This window comes from Rattus norvegicus, chromosome 1 (genome assembly GCF_036323735.1).
Source record: "Rattus norvegicus strain BN/NHsdMcwi chromosome 1, GRCr8, whole genome shotgun sequence".
In the NCBI taxonomy this organism is placed as follows: Eukaryota; Metazoa; Chordata; class Mammalia; order Rodentia; family Muridae; genus Rattus; species Rattus norvegicus.
In genome coordinates, this window is record NC_086019.1 from 128,960,986 (window position 1) to 128,984,389 (window position 23,404).

Here is a 23,404-nt window from a genome sequence, read left to right on the forward strand (position 1 = left end):
CCTCTAGGTCTGGGTGCATTGAGCCCTAAACTGGACAGTCCTGAGGTACTGGCCAGGCCACAAAGGTTTGGCTGTCTTGTCTTCACCTGTTCGCTTAAGTCTTGTGTGCTTATCCATGGGTTCCAGGTTTCCCTAGTTGGAGTTTAGATCTAATTCTAGTGTGGTGATTGATTCTCTTGACACTTAGTAAAAGGCAGAGGGAGAAAACAGTTTAATCCTGGTTAGAACTTTGTTTGCCTTGATGCTGGTATTCTACCTGTGAAAGTGCTAGAAGATTAAAAGTGACCTCACTCCTGGGTCTTGGGGCATCACATTTCGAAACCCTGGGGCAGGGAATCAGTAACACTCCCCCCCTTTCCGCCCCCTCCCCCATCACTAAAGAGCTGTTTGTCCATCATGCTCAGTTTCTCTTTTGAGTATATAGTCAGGATACTATAGGTGAACACTTTACCTGAAAGGGTATGTGGGTCCTGTGGGCCCTGTGGGTTCTGTGGGTCCTGTGGACCTGGGCCTCTCTGGAACTTTCTGCCTTATTCTGGATCTGCCACAGTGGTGGGGCGTCTGACGAGTTAACCCAGACAGTAAAGCCCAGAGAAAGCAATGAAAGAAGCCAGCCTCTAAGTCAATTTATGGTACACGCAAAGCGTGTTTTTCAAATATTTACAGAGTCTCTGGGGCATTACATCACTATTTCTAGCTGTTTTGAATGTTTTCTTATGACTCAGGCCCACTAGAGCCCAGAGAATCCATTCCTAAGAGACTCCAAGCACATGTTTGTTCCGGGCCTCTCTAGAGGGAAGCCCTGCACAGAGGGAAAAGCATTCCCAGTTCAGGCCATGTGGCAGGGAATTACTAATGTGCTGCTGGGTGGCAATCAGGTTTCCACCGAAGAATGCCATCTTTATTCAGTTTACAAATTGGTGGGAAGGGGCTAAGCTTTTAGAGATGTGAACTCTCAAAGCAGCCTGTAGAAACGGGTCTGTGTCTGTTTTGTGCTTCCAAAGACTGGTGGGAATGATTTTTGAGTGATTGAAGATGGGCTTGTCGTCAGCTTCCGTCCCAGGTGGCAGAAGAGCCTCTGGGCCCTTATGAAAAGTCACGGAAGTGCCATCGTTCATTTCCTTCATGGGGCAATGGGTTGGCAGTGTTCCAGCAGGATGACCGAAGGCAGACCAACTGCAGCAAATTCATCCACAGCAGATCGGTCCCTCGAGTGCAGGTTAACCCAACGAGACATGGCCTAGAGACTGAAGCTGTGTGACGTTGCCTTCCTTCTCCCAGATGGATGACATAATCCTTGTAAGCTTTCCCACCAGTGCCTTGTGCTGGCTGGTCAGCATTCACAATGCTGTCTCTAAGGCTAAAGTTCTTGAGAAAGTGAGCCGGCCACAATGCTATATAAAGACAGGTAGTTCCTGGGCTCCAAAGGGAAGGCCCCCAGGTACATTGGCCCCAAGTGTGCATAAAGAGACATTTAAAAAAAATTCTAGAACCATAAAGATTTCCCAGCAGTGGTCAGAATGGGGCACCTAAGAGACCACTGTGACTCCCTAGGGCCTCCCAGAAGCCAGAGGCCACATCAGGTAAAGGACAGACTGCAGCATTGAAGCCATAACCTCCCTGTGTGAGATTAAGACTTGGGTGTCCGCACTGTGCTTGTTTTCCCTCCCCAGGAGCATCCCCGTAGTGCAGGTGCTGCGGACCACAGCCCTGACCAATGCCTGTGCAGACCACTCTGACCAGCGTGTGGTGTACCTGGAGCATGTGGTAGTCCGAATCTCTATCTCACATCCACGACGGGGTGACCTCCAGATCCACCTGATTTCTCCCTCTGGAACCAAGTCTCAACTTTTGGCAAAGAGGTAAGGCTACTCTCCCCAGTGTTTCCTCATGAAGGCCCTATTTCCTCTGAATCCTGGTAAGATCCCCTGCACAGGGAAGTGGGGGTTCTTTCTGGGTATATACGGGCAGGACCCACAACTCCAAAGGGCAGGCCAGGGCCTTTGAAACACACCTATGAAACTTTAATCTTCAAGAAGAAGTAATGGGAGTTTGTGCTTGTTAGTGGGGTGGAGTTCGCGTTCCATCCCCATTGCTCTTAGAAGGGCAGTGAAGGTTGTGACCATCCTATTCCGTTGTCACTTAAGCTGAGGTACCCCAATGTTTGTTTTTCTTTGGGACACTTCTCCCCATTCAGTTCTAGGCTGCTCTTGAGGGCCAGGTGTGGCTGGTGAGGTACAGGAAACGTTCGTTCCAGGCTGTTCTCCAAAGCCCTCCCCACAGTGGCTTAAGCTGAGATTTGGGACTGTGGGAGCTTCCTCAGCTTCCTGCAGGGCTTGTGAATGGCAAGTGCTTGGACTTAAATGGCTTTCAGGTAAGTAGAGCAGAGACATTTGAGGGAACCAGAAGGAACCCAGGGAGAGTTAGGCTATATATTGCCTCCTTCCAGCCAAGAAGCAGAGTGAAAAGTTTCACAGACAACCCAGTATTTTCCAGAATTTGCATGTGTCCCTCAGCCCTTGAGGAAGCACCTGGGACTAGGTGTACCCTGTCTGTTGTAGCCCTTCTCCTGGGATGTCGGAAGCCTGGGAGACAAGGTATGTAGGAAATGTTCTCACAAGGTCAGACAGGATCCGCCATTTTTCTTAACCATGCTGATGGCTCCTACTGGGTAAGGCAGAGCTGTCAGAGAGCAATGAAATGTTGTCAGTGTCCTTGTCCCAAGAAGATGGGATCTGGGCTGTGCCTTCCAACCCTCTATGTGGCCTCCAGGATCAGCAGCCCTCAGATGGGCAGCAAGCAGCAGACGACGGGGCTGACATCAGCTTTGTCCTTCAAGTCAACCATAGAGCAATCGTAGTATGTGGGTTCCAGGTCTCCCTACCAGCTCCCTCCTTCCTAGCAGAAGACCAACACGGAGGCATCTCCTGAAGGCCACATCAGCCATGCTCAGCCACACTCAGTCTTGTTCAACCTCCACATGGGAGGAGGCCCCAAGGGGCATCTGCATTTTGAGGGAACCAGCCAGCAAGCTGAAGCTCAATGACGTTTTGCTTCCGCATTAAAAAAAAAATGTCTAAAAGATCTACATTCCTAGCATTTGTTGAAAACATGGAAGTTCACCCTCCCTGGGTCCACTTTTCTAGCCTGGCTAGAGCCACGGAGAGGGCAAGCTTGTCCCCGGGTATTTGTTCTGCCTGCTTCATGCTAGGGCCTGACTTGAGGATTAGACTTTCTGACCTCCACAGAGGCAGAGCTTGCCAGAGAGGACCTGGTGAAGCTATTCAAAGTCATAAGGAGGCTTAGTGGCTGGGGGCGGGGGCAGTATAGACAGAGTGATCCAGGGGATACCAGCCTGTGCTTTAGCCTGGAGAGGCAAGCTTTTATCCCAGCCTCTGCATATCCCATACAGGCTCCTTCTGGGACCTAGGCACTCGGCCTCTCTTTATTCCTTATCTGGATATGTCATTCCACTCATCCACAAACATTAAGAATATTATAAGAATCAAATATAATAATATTGATTAATATGCTTGGCCACTGCTCATGTCCTGCTGAAATCGGCCCAGCCCTCTGGACTGTAAGAACCTTTCAGCACTTAACATGCTCACTGCCCGCTCTGATTTCCTTCCCTCCAATCTGTCATTCATCCTTCCGTCTCAGTCTAGGTGCTTGAGCTCCCTGCGACCCAGAGTGGCCCTGTGGGTTAGGAAGGCTGGCCCTGTGGGTCTGTTAGGAATGCCACGGTTGCTAGCAGTGCCTGCTTGAAAGCACAGCCCGGGGGCCACCTGGCAGTCACTCCAGACTTGGGAATTTGGTGTTTTGCCAAGAGTCTGATATCAAGTCATGATATCAAGATTGTGGTTTGGGGATCTGTTACCGTCTACTTCACTCCACATCTTCCTGGGCTCCACTGGCATTTCAACCTGCCAGTGTTCACACTGAGAGCTGCCATTCCTAAGGGCCCTGGCATCTACAAGGCTGTCCTTGTTTTAGCTCCAGTGTGTCAGGTTCTACTCAGCTTTGTGTGTAAGTCAACCTTGACCTTGGCAGTTTCTTAGCGATATTCCCCTGGAGAGAAAGTTTGCTTGAACAACAACACATCATTTCCAGTGTCCAGGGAGCCCCCAAACCAGAGCGGAATAGAACTTCCATATTTGAACTCCTGATGACCAGTGTAAGAGTCCAGTCCTGAATGCAAGTTCTTATCCCCAAATAGAAATGCCTAATTTAAGAGGGCTGGGGACGCAGCCCAGTAGTAGGGTGTTTGCCTAGCATGCATAAGGTCTGGGGTTCACTCCCTCAACGCTGCCAGAAAGGAAGAAGAAATCAGTAGCAGCTCCTTTCTGTTTCTCTTTGAACTATGAAAAATGGAGCCTGAAGGTCCAGGGGTTTGTGGAGACAGCTGAGGGAAGACCTTTGTCTTAGTTAGGGTTTCTAACGCTGTGAAACACCATGTTCAAAAAGCAACGTGTTTATTTGGCTTACACTTCCATATTGCTATTCATCAGAGGAAGTCAGGGCAGGAACTGGAAGAGGGCACAATCTGGAGGCGGGAGCTGATGCAGAAGCCATAAAGAGGTGCCACTTACTGATTTGTTCCTCATGGCTTGCTCAGCCTGCTTTCTTATAGAGCCCAGGACCTCCAGTTTATGAATGGCACCACCCACAATGGGCTGGGCCCTTCCTTATTGATCACTAACTGAGAAAATGCCTTACAGTTGAATTTCATGGGTGCATTTCCTCAACTGAGGCTCCTTTCTCTCTGATGACTTGTTTGTGCCAAACTGACAAAGGAAACCAGCCAATACAACCTTCTAGTCTGGAAGGGAAAGGGAGGCTCATCAAATCTCCAAAGAGTGGGGGAGCTGCCCCTGAATGTGTTCAGAAAATGTCCTGTCGCTTCCCCAGGCCTCTCTCAGGGAAGCACATGGACCAGTCCAGTCTGTTATTGGGGACTGGAGTTGGCCCTGCCTTCCAGATGCTAGGGTGGTTCTATGAACTAATGGAGATGGGACTCAGCTGTAAGAGTTCGGAAAGCAAACAGCAAGACAGCCGTGTGGCAAGGGCACTTGCCTACAAGCCTGCCCGAACTCCTTGGGGCCCGAATGGTAGAAGGAGAGAACCGACCTGTACCCCGGTGGGTAGGTCAGAGTCCTCTTTGAGGTGCTCCGCCCCACCCCTGGCCTGGCTCCCCAGGCTGGGCCTTCGCTTTCTAACCCAGCATTTCCAATTGCAGATTGCTGGATTTTTCCAATGAGGGGTTCACGAACTGGGAGTTCATGACTGTCCACTGCTGGGGAGAAAAGGCTGAAGGTGAATGGACCCTGGAAGTCCAGGATATACCATCGCAGGTCCGCAACCCAGAGAAACAAGGTCAGTGGCCCTCGGCATCTCACAACCTTTTTGTGTCAATGCTTTGTTAAGAGGCAATGCTGCTGGTCAGTCTTTGTCTTGTGGGGATAAAATTCACCACCATAAACCCTTTCAAGGTCACAAACTTTTGTATATTCATGATGGCGTACAGCCATCCTATCTATCTCCAGAACACCTCAGTCCTTTGGAGGCAAATGCTGCCATCCCGTCCTCCACTCCACCCCCTGCCTTCCACCAGTTTACCTCCCGTTCCTGCATTTTTATATTCTGGGCATTTTCTGTAAATACAGGCATGCTATGGGGGTTCTTTCATTCAGCGTTATTTTCAAGGTCAGAGTATGGCATAGTACACATCAGAGGACACTGCTTTCTTGACCAAATAATACTCCACTGGACAAGCATGCTACTCAGTCATTGGCTGACGGAAACACAAATTATTTCCACAGTTGTTCCTGTCTGAGTTAGGCTTTCGAGAACACCAGTGTACATGGGCATGGGTTTCATTTCTCCAAGTTTTATACCTCGGACTGGAATTGCTGGCTCAGACCCTTTGCACAGCTCTGCGTTTGCCAGTGTCAGGGGTGTGGGGCGTCCCCCCTAGCACTTGTTATTCACTTTTCTTTGCGCTAAAATGCATCCCGTGGGTATATCGTGGTATCTGTGGTTTGGATTTGCGATTCCCCGATGACTAAGGGAGTTAAATAGCTTTTCATGTTCTTCTTGTTACTTTGTGTATATCCTTCGGGGAGATGTTTGTTGGAGTACTTGCCTTTTTATTTAAATTGGTTTCCTTGCTTTTGTAAGAGTTTTTATCGCATACATGATTTGAAAATAGTTTTCTCTTCCTGTGGGTTGTGCTCAGGTGAGTACACAGAACTTTGTGATGAGGCCCAGTTATCTTGTTTCTCTGGGGTTTTGGTTTTTTTTTTTGTGAGGGTTTTTGGTATCATTTTTTTTTAAATGACTAACTCTCCTAGCTTGCTTTCCGTTGCTGTGGTAAACACCATGTATGATCAAACGCAGCTTAGAGAAAGAAAGGGTTTATTTGGCTTACAGAGCCCATCATCGAGGGAGGCCTGGGCAGAACTCAAGGCAGGAAGAGGCAGGAACGAAAAGAGAAGCCATGGAGGAGGGCTGCTTACTGGCTTGTTCCTGATGGCTTCCTCAGTTACCTTTCTTATACAGCTCAGGGCCATGGGCCCACCAAGGACAGGACAGTCTGTACAGGGCTGGGCCCACTCATATCAATTAACAGTCAAGAAAACTCTCCACATGATACCCACAGGCCAGTCTCATGGGAGGCTATTACTCCACTGAGGCTCGCTCTTCCTGGATAACTCTCCTTATCAAGTTGAAACCAGTACTCTAGCATAGTGCATGGCGGTTTGAATGTGATTGGTCCCCTTAGATCCTTAGGGAGGGGCATTATTAGTAGGTGTGCCCTTGTTTAGAGTAGGTGTGGCCTTGCTGGACAACTGTGTCACTTTGATAGTAGGCTTTGAGGTCTCACGTGCTCAAGCAATGCCCACTGTGGTACACAGTCTCCTTCTGCTGCCTGTGGATCAAGATGTAGAACTCTCAGCGACCTCTCCAGAACCATGCTTACCTTCATACCACCATGCTTCCTGCCATGACAATAACGGACCAAACCTCTGAAACTCTAAGCCAGTCCCGGTTAAATGTTCTCCTTCATAAGAGTTGCCTTGGTCATGGCGTCTCTTCACAGCCATAAAGCCCTAAGGCACAGTGTCACAGAAATGTGTTCCTATGTTCTCTTTAATTTAGATACTGGAATCATTTTAGCTAATTGTGGCAGTTTGATTGAGAATGCCCCCTGTAAGTTCATGTGTTTAAATACCTGGGCCCTGGCTGGTGGAACTATTTGAAAAGGATTCTGAGGTGTGACCTTGTTGTAAGAAGGTGTGTCATGGGGCGGGGGCCTCGAGGTTTCAAAAGCCCATACCATTCTCAGCTAACTTTCACTCTGCTTTATGCCTGTGAATCAGGATGTAAGCTCTCTGTGGCTGTTCCAGCATCATGCCTGCCTGCCTGCCTGCTGTCATACTCCCCACCATGATGGTCTAACCTTCTGAAACTGTAACACCCCCCCATATTTAAATGTTTTCCTTTATAAGCTGCCTTGGTCAGGGCGTCTTATCATAGCAATAAGCTATAACTAATATACTAATATATGTCTTGAGAAGAGGAGCCAAATTCATTCTTCTGCACAAAGGCTATTTCTTTTTCCAAGTACCATTTATTGAAGGCAATATTCTTTCTCCATCACGTGACCCAGGCACTGCTGTCAGAACCCACTGGTGACAGGTACAAGGATTTAGTTCTGGGCTCTCAATTCTGTTGTATGGCACGGCTTTATAAATCCCATCTTCCAACTTTGTTAATTTTTAAAATTTTGGCTATTTTGAATTTCTTGTAAATTTATGTGGCTTTCAGGGTGACCCTGTGAAGTTCTTTCTTTTTTAACTCTCAGAGCAGTTAAATCATTTGGAGGCATATGGCCATCTGAACAGTAACTCTCCTAGCCCATCGACATGGCTACGTTCCGTTTTGTTGGCTTTATTTCTCTGCTCAGCAAGGCTTTGCATTCGGTTTTCAGTATGCTGGCCTTGTGCTTCTGCCTTGCCAACACTTATTACTTACTAATATTTTGTTCTGTCGATTTTCTTATTTAAATTTAAAGTTTTACTTTACATCTATGGGTGTTTAGCGTGTGCCACACTTGCATGCTTGGTGGCTGTAGAGGCCAAAAGAAGGCATCAGAGTCCCTGAAACTGCAGTTACAGATGGTCGTAAGCCACTGTGTGGGTGATAGGGATTGAACCTAGGTCCTCTGGACGAGCAGCTAGTGATCCGAACCACCGTATTCTCTCTCTCTCCAGACCTTGTCTGTCTGTCTATCTTCCTTCCTTTCTCTCTTTCTTTCTTCCTCTCTCTCTTTCTTTCTTTTCTTTGTTAAGATTTACTCCTATTTATGCATATGTGCATATGAATTTATGTCTAATGTGAGTTTTTTGCCATGTGTACTGAGGTACCCACCGAGGCCAGAAGAGGGTGTCAGATCCTCTGGATCAGGAGTTGCAGGCCTCTGTAAGCACCTGGCATGGATGCTAAGAGCTGAGTATCTTTGAAAAAGCAGCAAGTGCTTTTAATTACTGGGCTTTCCTTCTGGCCCCTAGAATTTTTTTCTTAATATTTGTTTTGGATGGTTTATATCTCTGATTATTTTTATACCTTTCTGTAACTCCCTCTAGTAAATAATTTATCTGACAAATATTTATTGAGTAACTACTATGGACCAGATATTGATCTAGGCAATGGAGTTAGGCCAAGAAAGGAAGCTAGGGTAATCATCACATCTCGTAGTTACCCACAGAGGCCAGTAAACTTCCCCAGATTCAGAGACTAGGCTGGGGTCCTTCTTAGTGCCGTGTGGAACAGCTCCTCCTCCCCTGAGGTTTGCTTTCACTGTTGTTAAGGTACACTGCTGTCTTCTTCCTATGAAGAAACATACCTTCTGTCTTAGTTTTGGTTTCATGGCTGTGAAGAGACTCCCCCGGCCAAGGTAATTCTTATAAAGGCAAACATTTAATTGGGACTGGCTTACAGTCTCAGAGGTTCAGTCCATCATCATGATGGTGGGAAGCATGGCTGTGGTGGGCAGGCAAACAAGGTGCTAGAGGAGCCGAGAGTGCTGCACCTTTATCTGAAGGCAGCCAGGAGGAGACTGAACTCTACACTGGGTGGAGCTGGAGCACTAAGAGTTCTTAAAGGCCACCTACACCATGATATACTTCCTCCAACAAGGCCATACCACCTAATAGTGCCACTTCCCTTGGGCCAAGCTTATTCAAATAACCACACCTTACCTCAGTCGGCTTATGAATGTCTAGTGCCCTCTTGCCTCAATTCACTTCCAGTTCTTAGAGAGTAGATTTTCTAGGGTGTTGTATTGTTATTTTATGAGAGTGGGGACAGTGGTTTGTTTTATACAAAAGGCTTGCTTTAAATGAACAAGTCATCTATAAGAATTCTCTCAAATTCACCTCCTGACTTTAACTATTATAAGAAAATATTGATAAATTCTAAAAATATGAAAGCATAAAATTTTAATGATTTTCCCATTTTCATAGCAGAGGCTCTTAAATTGTTTCTTTTATAACCCCCAATGTTTATGGACGTAGCATTAAAACCTGAGGTGGCTTTTCCATGCCAGCCACCTGGTCAAGCATACATCACTCTGGGTACCTCAGTTCCCGGCCCTGTACCAGCCACTCGCCTGTGAGGCTGGCGCTATAAGCAGAAGCACATGGAGGCCGATGGCATCTCTCTTCACCTCGCTGGGCCACAGTCACTGCTCTGTGTCATGGCAGTGATCTGGGGCAGATAAGAAGGCCTTTGCTGGCCCCTGTGGCACTGTCTCCTAAGTTAATGTTTCTGGCTCTGTCCTCATTTTCAAAACGAGTCTGGGCTTCTGTAACAGGGCGCCCACTGTCTTAGTTAAGTTTCTATCGCTGTGATAAAAACCCGTAATCAAAAGCATGAGAGGGAAAGGGCTTATTTCATCTTAGAGTTTCAGATCACACTCCGTCACTGAGGGAAGTAAGGCCAGGAGCTGAAGGCAGGAGCTAATGCAGAGCCGTCTGTGGAGGAGCCCTGCTCACTGGCTGTTCTCCATGGCTCACCCACCCTGCTTTCTTATATAACACAGAACCACCTGCCCAGGGATGGCCTCGCCCACAGCGAGCTGTTTCCTCCCAGATCTATGTCAATCAAGGAAATGCACTACAGACCTACCTACAGGCAAAGTGAGAGGCATTTTCTTAACTGAGGTTTCCCCGATATGTCTAGGTTTGTGTCAGGTTGACATAAGAACTGCACAGCCATCCTCAGCCACGAGGTCACCCACCCTCTGTAGTGATCACATGGTTCAGTGGTTAGAATCCTTGGGCAAAGCACTAGCCTCCCTGGGCTTCAGTTTCCTCCTTTAGAAAGTGGGGTGACAGAGACTGAGGAGAAGCATGCGGAACCCTAGCACCCACATCAAAGCCAAGCACTGTGACACACATCCATGATCCCATTGTTGGGGAGACTTAACAGGAAGGCCTGTGAGGCTTGCTGGCCAGCCATCCTGGCTGACTTGGTGAGCTCTGGGTTCAGTGAGAGGCCCTAGCCGAAAATATAGTGATCCTGGAAGACACCCACCATTAATCTCCGGCCTTTGAACACAGACATATCCCCACTTGTAACCGTGTATACATACCACACACATATAAGAAAGAAAAAGGAAATAGGATGATGATGATGTCCACGAGGTTGTTATACGGTGACGTCCATCAATATAAACAGGATGCTAAGAGCAGGGCTAGGCTCATGTCTTCTGGAAGGCTGCTGTGAAGCCCTACCTCAGAGGCTCAGGGGCAACTCCTGTGAGTCTCTCTCGATGCTCCCTCTCCTTCACATCCTCCAGCACGCTACCAAGTTCCCCGATGGTCAATTCTGCCCAGGGACTTCATCTAGTGCCTCTCAGCTCCGTTCCAGCTGCCCAAGCCCGACTCCCCCAGCCCCTCCGAATCCCGGGCTCTGCAGTAGCATCTGGAGTAATTGGGCCCTGTGCTCCAAGCATCTCAGACAAAACTCCTAAGCAGCTGCTTCTTGTATCCCCCAGAGCATCAGCAACTTCTCTATCAGCACGCTTATTCTGCCCAAGCCCCAGAATTCACCTTTGTTTTTTTTTCTATCCTCTCTCATCTGCTATCAAAGCAGTAATTCTCAACCTGTGGATCACAGCCCCTTTAATGGGGGCCTGAACTACCTGCCCTTTTACAGGAGTTGTCTAAGACCATCAGACAACACAGATATTTATAGTTCAATCCATAACAGTAGCAACATTACAGTTATGAAGTAGGAACAGAAATAATACAGCACGAGGAACTGCATTAAAGGGCCCCAGCATCAGGAAGGTTGAGAACCACAGATCTACAAGCATCCGCGTAACCCCTTCCCACCCAGCTCGTGCACGCTCGCCTCCCTTGGACCTTCCCCTGCGTGTAGTCGCGGCACAGCCACTTACACAGAAGTGATGGAGACCTTGCAGATCACACTCCTGCTGACTCCCGTCTCTTGGCCTTCAACAGCTCTCAGAGCAATACCCGAACTCCCAGCCTGCAGCCCTTCTCTGCCCTTTCTGTTTCCTCTGACCTCTTTGCTATCCCCTGACTTGATTGGTCCAGCCCACCACAGGCTCAGGGGATGCTTGATCCACTCAGAGCTGCCTATAGCTGCAGCTCAGACATAGCCTCCTGCAGAGCTCTCATCATGGTCCTGTCCAGTGCTCCCAGGAAAGCAGGTTGAGGACAAAAATCAGGAGGACTAAAAGTCCACTCAGATTCTTACACACACCAGCCAAGAGACCACATTTGATATTTTTTTTTTAGCACTGACAGACACGTACAAAATGAAATGCCTTTATATAATATACAGATAATCAAATTTCAAAAGTGGACACCGGCCTTTCAGTTTACTAGAAGAAAGCCAGAGCGAAGGAAAACTGACCAGTGTGGGAAACAAACTGCAGGCCGATTTGAATGGGTGAGGGAAAAAAAAACCCTCAGACATTACTGAGCAAACTCCGTCAGGTTGTCTGGAGAACCATGCTCCCTCTGAGAGCACAACCTCTTTCCTACACACGCAGTACACAGACACTGGGAGAGAATGGTGGTCAGAGCAGACCTGAGCTCATTTCCTGAGGGCGCCCAGCCATTGAGCAGGATCTCCACGCAGGAGGCTGCTGTCCATTAGAGTAGAGAGTTCAGAGGAGACAAATGGATGAGGGAGATGACTTTGGCCATTGTGAATTGCTTGTAGGAGCACTTGGGGACAGGTTTTTATATGAATGTGTATTTTTACTTCTCTTCATTAGAAACCAGGGAGTAGAGTTGATAAGTCATAGGTAACTGAATTGAATATGTCAAGGGCTAGCCAAACTGTTCACTCTGACTGAACCCACTTCACACACCACCAGCAATGCATAAGAATCAAGGCAGGGCAGGGTAGCTATGGAAAGCCTCGTGAAAGAGATGTTTGAGTAGTTGAAGAAGATGAGGGAGTGAGCTGCGTAAACAGTCTTAGGGAAAAGACATGACAGGCAAAGGTGTTGTCAAATGCAAAGGCCCTGGGGCATTTGCCAGGGCATCCCCAGCCCCATACAGCATACAACAGAGAGGGTGTAAAGCTGCAGAATGGACATAGAGCAAGTCTGAACTGCTATATAGGCCGGTACTGACCTCAGTGGGAAGCCACAGTTGTTTTAAATCAAAAGAGCTCAGATCTGAACCTCTATATTAATAGGCTGTCAGCTCAGTTTGAATAAACTGAAAAGGGACTAGGAGAGAAACAAGAAAAGGGAGTTCAGTTAGGAGGTCACTGCCATAGGAGGTGACAGTAACTCAGACCCAGCAGTAGCCCTGGAGGTTAGCAAAGCAATCTGATTTGGACAGGTGAGGGATTTGCCGATCAGAGGGGAAAGTGGAGTGATGATTATTGGTTTTGTCCTGCTTTGAAAAGGAGTGGTATTGTCAGTTCCTAAAGCTGGAACCGGGTAGAGGAACAGGTGTTTCAGAGGTCAAGGGCTCCTTTGGGGTGGGTCAAGTTGTAGACACCCATAAGTCCAGGTAGAGATGCAGACCTGCAGGGCAGGGCAGGGCAGGGCATGCTGGAGGTTGCACATTCCCTGTAAAGCATGTCAGCTCTCTAGGGTTTACACAACAAGCATTAACATACTTTGGAAGTGGGTACTGTGCTGAGTGGGCACTAGTGTGCTGTAGGCTTCAGTGTTCTGATGGCACAGGTACACAACACAGGTAGCAGTCACATGCCATCAACCAACACTTCCCTGTCAATGCTGCCTGCAGGCTGAACCCTGCTGTGCCCCTGTCCCCTGGGCTGGGTACACCATAGATGCTGGCAGTTTAATCAGTACAGACAGTTAAAGCTGTCCACAATCACAATGTGGCCAGATGCCCTGCAAGCTACGGAGAACATGGGATTTGTTGGCATAAACAGTCCCCAGGATGGCCCCAAGTTCTGTCTTGAAGTGAGCTGGTCTCAAAGCTTAGGCATGGCTAGCTTCCAGGCCTTTGCACGTAGATTGCATGGGAGCAGAGTAAAAGCTCATGAGTGCTTCTAGCACTGTCCTGTGATTTGCTAGAACGTGGCAGGTGGTAACGCATCCGTTGTCACAGAGCACCTGAATGCCCCTGTAGCAGCTTCTGGTTTGGGTTTTGCTCTGCACAGGTTTTCCAGCTGCTCAGTGTGGTCTTTGCTGGAGAAGACAAGTGCTGGCAAGGGAGGCCTGCAAGCACTTCCTTCTGGGCTTTCTTGAGTCACTCAGTAGGTCCTGTCACCAGCCAGCCCTCCATCCAGCTCTAGTCAGCCTCTAGTCTAGTGTCTCCTCATCTCTCCACAGGACAAAACCAATAATGGATTGCAATGGTAGCTGAGCCTCCCTGAAGTCCCATTGGCCTTGCTGCACTCACCTGCTCAAGGGAGGCCCTCTGAACTGAGTGCTATAGCCTTCCGGGGTGCATGGTGGGTCAGGCAAAAGCCTGGGACAGAGGGACTCTGATAGAAGCAAGGTGAACCTCTCCTTGGCTGGCATGGGTGCCAGACACATCTGAAATCCATCTAGGATAAGTCCCCTTCCGCTGCCAAATGAGGACGTTCTGTGTGTTCTGTTATTTAGTCGTCATCCCATGATTGACTAAGGCAGTTCCCGCACTTGACAGCTGCCTCACAGATGTTCAGGGACCCTGACACACCATCCCTGCCTCTGAGGAGCAGGCTAATCAGGAAGGGTTCATTTTTGAGCAATACCACATGTAAGGCCCCAAGGGCCACCCAGAGTCGGAGGGGAGCCCTGGAATTTAGCAGAACATGCAGTGAGTAGTGGCTGAGGGAACGAGGGAGGGCCCATTCTACGGCTTGCATGCACATGATGTGCCCCATTGCTGTACTCCAGCACTGTGTATGTTAGGATGCTACTTAGGGTGCATGGATGACGCATAGTAGGGACACAGAGAGAGGTGCCTTCTTACATCTGGTGTGCTGTGTAACGCAGGATTTTCAGCACTGGAAAGTTCAGGTCGCTTTGATGGTGTCTGCTATGAGCACAGTCTGAGAAGGTGATAATATGGCTCTAGGATTTAGAGCCCAGGAGGGTCGAAGCCCATTGACATTGTCAGGGTCTGATGCCCTGTTGGCGGTATTTGTGTGTGGTGTGAATTAGTCCCAAATGGAAGATGGGTGGTGTGGCTTGTGAGCTGAGGTCTCCCCCAGCTGCCGGCTTCAGGGCATGATTCAGCAAACCCAGGAAGGAAGCACTCAGCTCTTCACAAGGGATCCTGAGAGACTTCTGAGGGCAAGGTGCCTCCTGTGTGTGAGTCTCTGCAATGAAGTCTCCTAATGAAGAGGGAAGGAAAGAAGGGAGGGAGGGAGACAGGGAGAGAAGGAAATGTGAGTGGGGGGAAAAGAGATCAGGTTTAATGACATGCTGGGTAGAAGTACTTGAGAAATCTCAGCTAAGAACTGGGGTTTATTAAGTAATTAAGTCATCTGCGTCGATCTAGGTGGAGTACTTTCTGTTATAGTGAACTTACTCGGCTTATGTAACTAGCTTTAAAACTAGATTCTAAACGCCAGTGGAGATGAGCCATCCGCTTCCACTTCAGTTCCTAAAACCAGGAAGGGGCGTTGCCTCTCCCAGGAAGGCTGTCCTGCAGGAGGCTGTCTCACGATGTAAGTTCACACTCCAGTCTCTCTCCAGTCCACCACAGCTTTGGTTAGGACTCTAGGACCACACCCCTGAGGGCAGGGCTTCTGTAAGAAGAGGCCTTGCTTCCATACAGAGCCTGTGAGCCCAGAGACACAGAGCTGCAAGCCAGAGCAGGGGTGAGCTTCTCCTCATGCATAGACGTCTCTCAGAGCATCTGGCTTCATTTTCAACTGTTCCTATCCAGAATGGTCGCAAGTGAAGGCCAGGCACCAAGTGTAGGGAGGCTTCAGTTCTCTGAGAGGATGTTTCACCCTCCAGGACACAAACACCTGTGGCTAGCTCTCCAGCCTAAACACTGGGCCTCTCTCGTAAGCTGGGGCTATGCAAGAGGTGGTGGCCCAGGCTGCCACTAGAAGGAAGTGTAGTCCTTTTTCAGCCTTCTCACCTTAAAGCCCCAAGTGGAGGTCACACCTAGGTCACAAGGTAGAGCCCTGCATCAGCCTATACCAAGCTGAGCTGCCTCCCCAGATGCATATCCCATTCACACCCTAAGAAAGGGGCCTGCACCTCCATATAACTGGGGCTCAAGGGCTCCCTGTACACGTGAAATGTGAATCTTCCTACCCAGATGCTAGGCTTGGCTTCAATAAGACCTAGGGTAGTCTTGGCTTGGTGTGTCTCCCACGTCTTTGGCATACACCTTGAATACAAGCCTCCCACATTCCAGGGATAGGTACAGGGCAGGGACATGCATGCACCCTCATTCTTTGCTTCCACACTCTCTCCAGTACAAACGCCCCAGCTTAGTGCCTGGCAGGGGTGTGGTTCTGTCTGTGCAAAACTCCCACTGTATTGCGAGTCTCCTAGTATTTGCCTTGCCCTGGGAGCTATGAGGATCAGCATTTAGGAGGAACAAATGAAGCCAGGCCCATGCATCTCACTCCATGACTCTCTTAGCTGAAGGCTTGGTACTCACATGGTAACAAATAGACAGGAAGCTTTAAAAAAAAATTCCTGTTTTTCCCTTGAATGTTGAATGTTGGCATTCACTTTTTCTACCTAAGATTTCTCTTTTCTCTCTTCTTCCCTGTTTCCAATAGACCTTCAACACACACACACACACACACACACACACACACACACACACACACAATGCTATTTTTCATGTACTCAACAGCATTATTAGGCTATAATTCATATGTGTGTGTTTTTCACTTGGCACTGGGACATTTGATCTCATTATTAAAATCCGTGTAGAATCAGAGGGCCTTAAAGTCATAGATGTATGGGCCTATAATTACTACAGGGCAAATTCACAGCCATCCTGTCAGTTAAAAAAAAACAAAAAAACAAACTTGGAATACGTCTCTGTGACAGGACATTTGCCTAGTGTATGAAGCCCTAGGCACTAGGTTTAGTCCCCACAGCCACCAAAATGAATAATGAATATTTTTGTTGCTGGTGTGAATATCCAAAATATTCATAAGTGGAATGTTTCTGTGTCTTAGATTTTTTAAAACTATATACCAGGGGGCATAGCATGGGAAAGCAGGAAGGTCAATGCGGACTTCACACAGTACAGGCGGTTGCAGTGGCCATGGTTTGGGGTGTGGGTGCCTGTTGAACATTTCCTCCCCACATCGTGTTTCTTTGAGAATTTCCATAGAGCAATCAATTACTCCACCACTGTGCAGACTTGAATGTTTACACAGTCCCATTTGTCAGTTCTTGGTTTTCTGAGCCACTTGAGTCCTTTTCAGAAAAGTGTTTGCTTCTGCTTCTGTTGTGACCTGGCTTCCCTGTTTCCTGCCAATGGCTGTGGAGTTTCCAGTTTAAGGCCTCCCCTCCACCATGACTGATTTTTATTTAGGGTAAGAGGGATCTAGTTTTATTCCTATACGTGTGGCTATCCAGTTGTCTCAGCATCACCAGAAGAGGCCATCTTTGATATGGGTCCCCAGCTTCAGTCCGTTGGTCTGCGTTTCTGCTTCTACTCCACCATGCTGGCTCTCTTCTTAGAGCTCCTGTGAGTACTTGAAATTGGGTGTGGTGGTGCAACACCTTTGTTCTTTTTGCTCAGGAAGGTTTTCGCTGTTTGGGGTCTTTGTTCTTCCACATTAATTTTAAGGTGTTTTCTATTTATGTAAAAGAACAGCATTAAAATTTTGATGAGGATTGTATTGAGTCTATAAATTGCTTTTGATAATATAGTTGTTTTCACACTATTCTGTCAATTCATGAGTATGGGGTTTATCTTCTAGTGTCTCCTTCACTCTTCATGACTCATGAAGTGTGCATGGGTGTGTGTGGGTGTGTGTCTGTGTGTGTGTGTGCATGTGTGTGTGTGGTGTCTAACAAAAATAAAGAAGAGATCAACAATTTGAGGGGGATGGGTCGTGTGAGAAGTTTGAGGGGAGATGGTTTAAATATAATTGTCATGTATAAAAATTTAACACTTAATAAATTTGTTTCATTTTAGAAGTCCTTCACTTCCCTTGGTTGGGTCTTTTCCAATTATTGCTAGGCTATTCTGAATGGTATTTTATGGTTCCTTTTTAATGTGTTCGTTGCTGGCATAGACGAGGACTTAGGTTTTTACGTATTGACTCTATGCTGCTCCCCAGATGAACTTGTCCATCAATTTTAAGAGCATTCTGGTGGAATCTGTAAGGTTCTTATGTACAGGAGCATATCATCTGCAAAGAATGACACTTTGACCTTTTCCTATTCGTATTATTTTCTTATCTTCATATTGCTTCAGATAAGACTTCAAGAACTATATTGAGTGAGAATGGAGAGTGGACACACACTCACACACACACACACACACTCATGCACACATACATGCATACATGCTCACACTCACATACACATGCACACATACATGCACACACTCACACACACACACACACACACACACACACACACACATACACACACACATACACTCACGCATACACACACCACCTTGTCTTATTCCCGACTTTACCGGAAGGGCTCTGAATTTTTCCCCATTTAGCATAGTGCTGTCTACAGCCGTGTTGTGTGTCACTGTTACTATGTTTAGATGTGTTGCCACATTACCAGTTTCTTCAGAGGTTTGCTTTTTATCATGAAAGGACATGAAACTCAGTACAAGGCCTTTTCTTTTTTTTTTTTTTATTTTATTTTATTTTTTTTTATTAACTTGAGTATTTCTTATATACATTTCAAGTGTTATTCCCTTTCCCGGTTTCCGGACAAACATCACCCTCCCCCCTCCCCTTCCTTGTGGGTGTTCCCCTCCCAAACCTCCCCCCATTGCCACCCTCCCCGCATAGTCTAGTTCACTGGGGGTTCAGTCTTAGCAGGACCCAGGGCTTCCCCTTCCACTGGTGCTCTTACTAGGATATTCATTGCTACCTATGGGGACAGAGTCCAGGGTCAGTCCATGTATAGTCTTTAGGTAGTGGCTTAGTCCCTGGAAGCTCTGGTTGCTTGACATTGTTGTACTTTTGGGGTCTCGAGCACCTTCAAGCTCTTCCAGTTCTTTCTCTGATTCCTTCAACGGGGGACTTATTCTCAGTTCAGTGGTTTGCTGCTGGCATTCGCCTCTGTATTTGCTGTATTCTGGCTGTGTCTCTCAGGAGCGATCTACATCCGGCTCCTGTCGGTCTGCACTTCTTTGCTTCATCCATCTTGTCTAATTGGGTGGCTGTATATGTATGGGCCACCTGTGGGGCAGGCTCTGAATGAGTGTTCCTTCAGTCTCTGTTTTAATCTTTGCCTCTCCCTTCCCTGCCAAGGGTATTCTTTTTCCTCATTTAAAGAAGGAGTGAAGCATTCACATTTTGATCATCCGTCTTGAGTTTCGTTTGTTCTAGGGATCTAGGGTAATTCAAGCATTTGGGCTAATGGCCACTTATCAATGAGTGCATACCATGTATGTCTTTCTGTGATTGGGTTAGCTCACTCAGGATGATATTTTCCAGTTCCAACCATTTGCCTACGAATTTCATAAACTCGTTGTTTTTGATAGCTGAGTAATATTCCATTGTGTAGATGTACCACATTTTCTGTATCCATTCCTCTGTTGAAGGGCATCTGGGTTCTTTCCAGTTTCTGGCTATTATAAATAAGGCTGCGATGAACATAGTGGAGCACGTGTCTCTTTTATATGTTGAGGCATCTTTTGGGTATATGCCCAAGAGAGGTATGGCTGGATCCTCAGGCAGTTCAATGTCCAATTTTCTGAGGAACCTCCAGACTGATTTCCAGAATGGTTTTACCAGTCTGCAATCCCACCAACAATGGAGGAGTGTTCCTCTTTCTCCACATCCTCGCCAGCATCTGCTGTCACCTGAGTTTTTGATCTTAGCCATTCTCACTGGTGTGAGGTGAAATCTCAGGGTTGTTTTGATTTGCATTTCCCTTATGACTAAAGATGTTGAACATTTCTTTAGGTGTTTCTCAGCCATTCGGCATTCCTCAGCTGTGAATTCTTTGTTTAGCTCTGAACCCCATTTTTTAATAGGGTTATTTGTTTCCCTGCGGTCTAACTTCTTGAGTTCTTTGTATATTTTGGATATAAGGCCTCTATCTGTTGTAGGATTGGTAAAGATCTTTTCCCAATCTGTTGGTTGCCGTTTTGTCCTAACCACCGTGTCCTTTGCCTTACAGAAGCTTTGCAGTTTTATGAGATCCCATTTGTCGATTCTTGATCTTAGAGCATAAGCCATTGGTGTTTTGTTCAGGAAATGTTTTCCAGTGCCCATGTGTTCCAGATGCTTCCCTAGTTTTTCTTCTATTAGTTTGAGTGTGTCTGGTTTGATGTGGAGGTCCTTGATCCACTTGGACTTAAGCTTTGTACAGGGTGATAAGCATGGATCGATCTGCATTCTTCTACATGTTGCCCTCCAGTTGAACCAGCACCATTTGCTGAAAATGCTATCTTTTTTCCATTGGATGGTTTTGGCTCCTTTGTCAAAAATCAAGTGACCATAGGTGTGTGGGTTCATTTCTGGGTCTTCAATTCTATTCCATTGGTCTGTCTGTCTGTCTCTGTACCAATACCATGCAGTTTTTATCACTATTGCTCTGTAATACTGCTTGAGTTCAGGGATAGTGATTCCCCCTGAAGTCCTCTTATTGTTGAGGATAGCTTTAGCTATCCTGGGTTTTTTGTTATTCCAGATGAATTTGCAAATTGTTCTGTCTAACTCTTTGAAGAATTGGATTGGTATTTTGATGGGGATTGCATTGAATCTGTAGATTGCTTTTGGTAAAATGGCCATTTTTACTATATTAATCCTGCCAATCCATGAGCATGGGAGATCTTTCCATCTTCTGAGGTCTTCTTCAATTTCTTTCCTCAGTGTCTTGAAGTTCTTATTGTACAGATCTTTTACTTGCTTGGTTAAAGTCACACCGAGGTACTTTATATTATTTGGGTCTATTATGAAGGGTGTCGTTTCCCTAATTTCTTTCTCGGCTTGTTTCTCTTTTGTATAGAGGAAGGCAACTGATTTATTTGAGTTAATTTTATACCCAGCCACTTTGCTGAAGTTGTTTATCAGCTTTAGTAGTTCTCTGGTGGAACTTTTGGGATCACTTAAATATACTATCATGTCGTCTGCAAATAGTGATATTTTGACCTCTTCTTTTCCGATCTGTATCCCCTTGATCTCCTTTTGTTGTCTGATTGCTCTGGCTAGAACTTCAAGAACTATATTGAATAAGTAGGGAGAGAGTGGGCAGCCTTGTCTAGTCCCTGATTTTAGTGGGATTGCTTCAAGTTTCTCTCCATTTAGTTTAATGTTAGCAACTGGTTTGCTGTATATGGCTTTTACTATGTTTAGGTATGGGCCTTGAATACCTATTCTTTCCAGGACTTTTATCATGAAGGGGTGTTGAATTTTGTCAAATGCTTTCTCAGCCTCTAATGAAATGATCATGTGGTTCTGTTCTTTCAGTTTGTTTATATGATGGATCACGTTGATGGTTTTCCTTATATTAAACCATCCCTGCATGCCTGGGATGAAGCCTACTTGATCATGGTGGATGATTGTTTTGATGTGCTCTTGAATTCGGTTTGCCAGAATTTTATTGAGTATTTTTGCGTCGATATTCATAAGGGAAATTGGTCTGAAGTTCTCTTTCTTTGTTGGGTCTTTGTGTGGTTTAGGTATAAGAGTAATTGTGGCTTCATAGAAGGAATTCGGTAGGGCTCCATCTGTTTCAATTTTGTGGAATAGTTTGGATAATATTGGTATAAGGTCTTCTATGAAGGTTTGATAGAATTCTGCACTAAACCCGTCTGGACCTGGGCTCTTTTTGGTTGGGAGACCTTTAATGACTGCTTCTATTTCCTTAGGAGTTATGGGGTTGTTTAACTGGTTTATCTGTTCCTGATTTAACTTCGATACCTGGTATCTGTCTAGGAAATTGTCCATTTCCTGAAGATTTTCAAGTTTTGTTGAATATAGGTTTTTATAGTAAGATCTGATGATTTTTTGAATTTCCTCTGAATCTGTAGTTATGTCTCCCTTTTCATTTCTGATTTTGTTAATTTGGACGCACTCTCTGTGTCCTCTCGTTAGTCTGGCTAAGGGTTTATCTATCTTGTTGATTTTCTCAAAGAACCAACTTTTGGTTCTGTTGATTCTTTCTATGGTCCTTTTTGTTTCTACTTGGTTGATTTCAGCTCTGAGTTTGATTATTTCCTGCCTTCTACTCCTCCTGGGTGTATTTGCTTCTTTTTGTTCTAGAGCTTTTAGGTGTGCTGTCAAGCTGCTGACATATGCTCTTTCCTGTTTCTTTCTGCAGGCACTCAGCGCTATGAGTTTTCCTCTTAGCACAGCTTTCATTGTGTCCCATAAGTTTGGGTATGTTGTACCTTCATTTTCATTAAATTCTAAAAAGTTTTTAATTTCTTTCTTTATTTCTTCCTTGACCAGGTTATCATTGAGTAGAGCATTGGTCAATTTCCACGTATATGTGGGCATTCTTCCCTTATTGTTATTGAAGACCAGTTTTAGGCCGTGGTGGTCCGATAGCACGCATGGGATTATTTCTATCTTTCTGTACCTGTTGAGGCCCGTTTTTTGACCAATTATATGGTCAATTTTGGAGAAAGTACCATGAGGAGCTGAGAAGAAGGTATATCCTTTTGCTTTAGGATAGAATGTTCTATAAATATCCGTTAAGTCCATTTGGCTCATGACTTCTCTTAGTCTGTCTACATCTCTGTTTAATTTCTGTTTCCATGATCTGTCCATTGATGAGAGTGGGGTGTTGAAATTTCCCACTATTATTGTGTGAGGTGCAATGTGTGTTTTGAGCTTTAGTAAGGTTTCTTTTACATATGTAGGTGCCCTTGTATTTGGGGCATAGATATTTAGGATTGAGAGTTCATCTTGGTGGATTTTTCCTTTGATGAATATGAAGTGTCCTTCCTTATCTTTTTTGATGACTTTTAGTTGAAAATTGATTTTATTTGATATTAGAATGGCTACTCCAGCTTGCTTCTTCTGACCATTTGCTTGGAAAATTGTTTTCCAGCCTTTCACTCTGAGGTAATGTCTGTCTTTGTCTCTGAGGTGTGTTTCCTGTAGGCAGCAGAATGCAGGGTCCTCGTTGCGTATCCAGTTTGTTAATCTATGTCTTTTTATTGGGGAGTTGAGGCCATTGATATTGAGAGATATTAAGGAATAGTGATTATTGCTTCCCGTTATATTCATATTTGGAAGTGAGGTTATGTTTGTGTGCTTTCATTCTCTTTGTTTTGTTGCCAAGATGATTAGTTTCTTGCTTCTAGGGTATAGCTTGCCTCCTTATGTTGGGCTTTACCCTTTATTATCCTTTGTAGTGTTGGACTTGTAGAAAGATATTGTGTAAATTTGGTTTTGTCATGGAATATCTTGGTTTCTCCATCTATGTTAATTGAGAGTTTTGCAGGATACAGTAACCTGGGCTGGCATTTGTGTTCTCTTAGGGTCTGTATGACATCTGTCCAGGATCTTCTGGCCTTCATAGTTTCTGGCGAAAAGTCTGGTGTGATTCTGATAGGTCTGCCTTTATATGTTACTTGACCTTTTTCCCTTACTGCTTTTAATATTCTTTCTTTATTTTGTGCGTTTGGTGTTTTGACAATTATGTGACGGGAGGTGTTTCTTTTCTGGTCCAATCTTTTTGGAGTTCTGTAGGCTTCTTGTATGCCTATGGGTATCTCTTTTTTTAGGTTAGGGAAGTTTTCTTCTA

At 46.0% G+C, this 23,404-nt stretch overlaps 1 protein-coding gene across 3 annotated transcripts in view; it reads left to right on the plus strand.

Moving 5' to 3' along the window:
• Pcsk6 (proprotein convertase subtilisin/kexin type 6) overlaps nt 1-23,404 on the plus strand; it is a 198,346-nt gene that overhangs the window by 121,244 nt on the left and 53,698 nt on the right. For all 3 annotated transcript variants that reach the window (NM_012999.2, XM_039101796.2, XM_039101798.2), the window contains 2 exons: nt 1,674-1,862; nt 5,240-5,376. In NM_012999.2, the coding sequence (NP_037131.2) occupies nt 1,674-1,862; nt 5,240-5,376 (326 nt within the window). The remainder of the gene's footprint in view (nt 1-1,673; nt 1,863-5,239; nt 5,377-23,404) is intronic.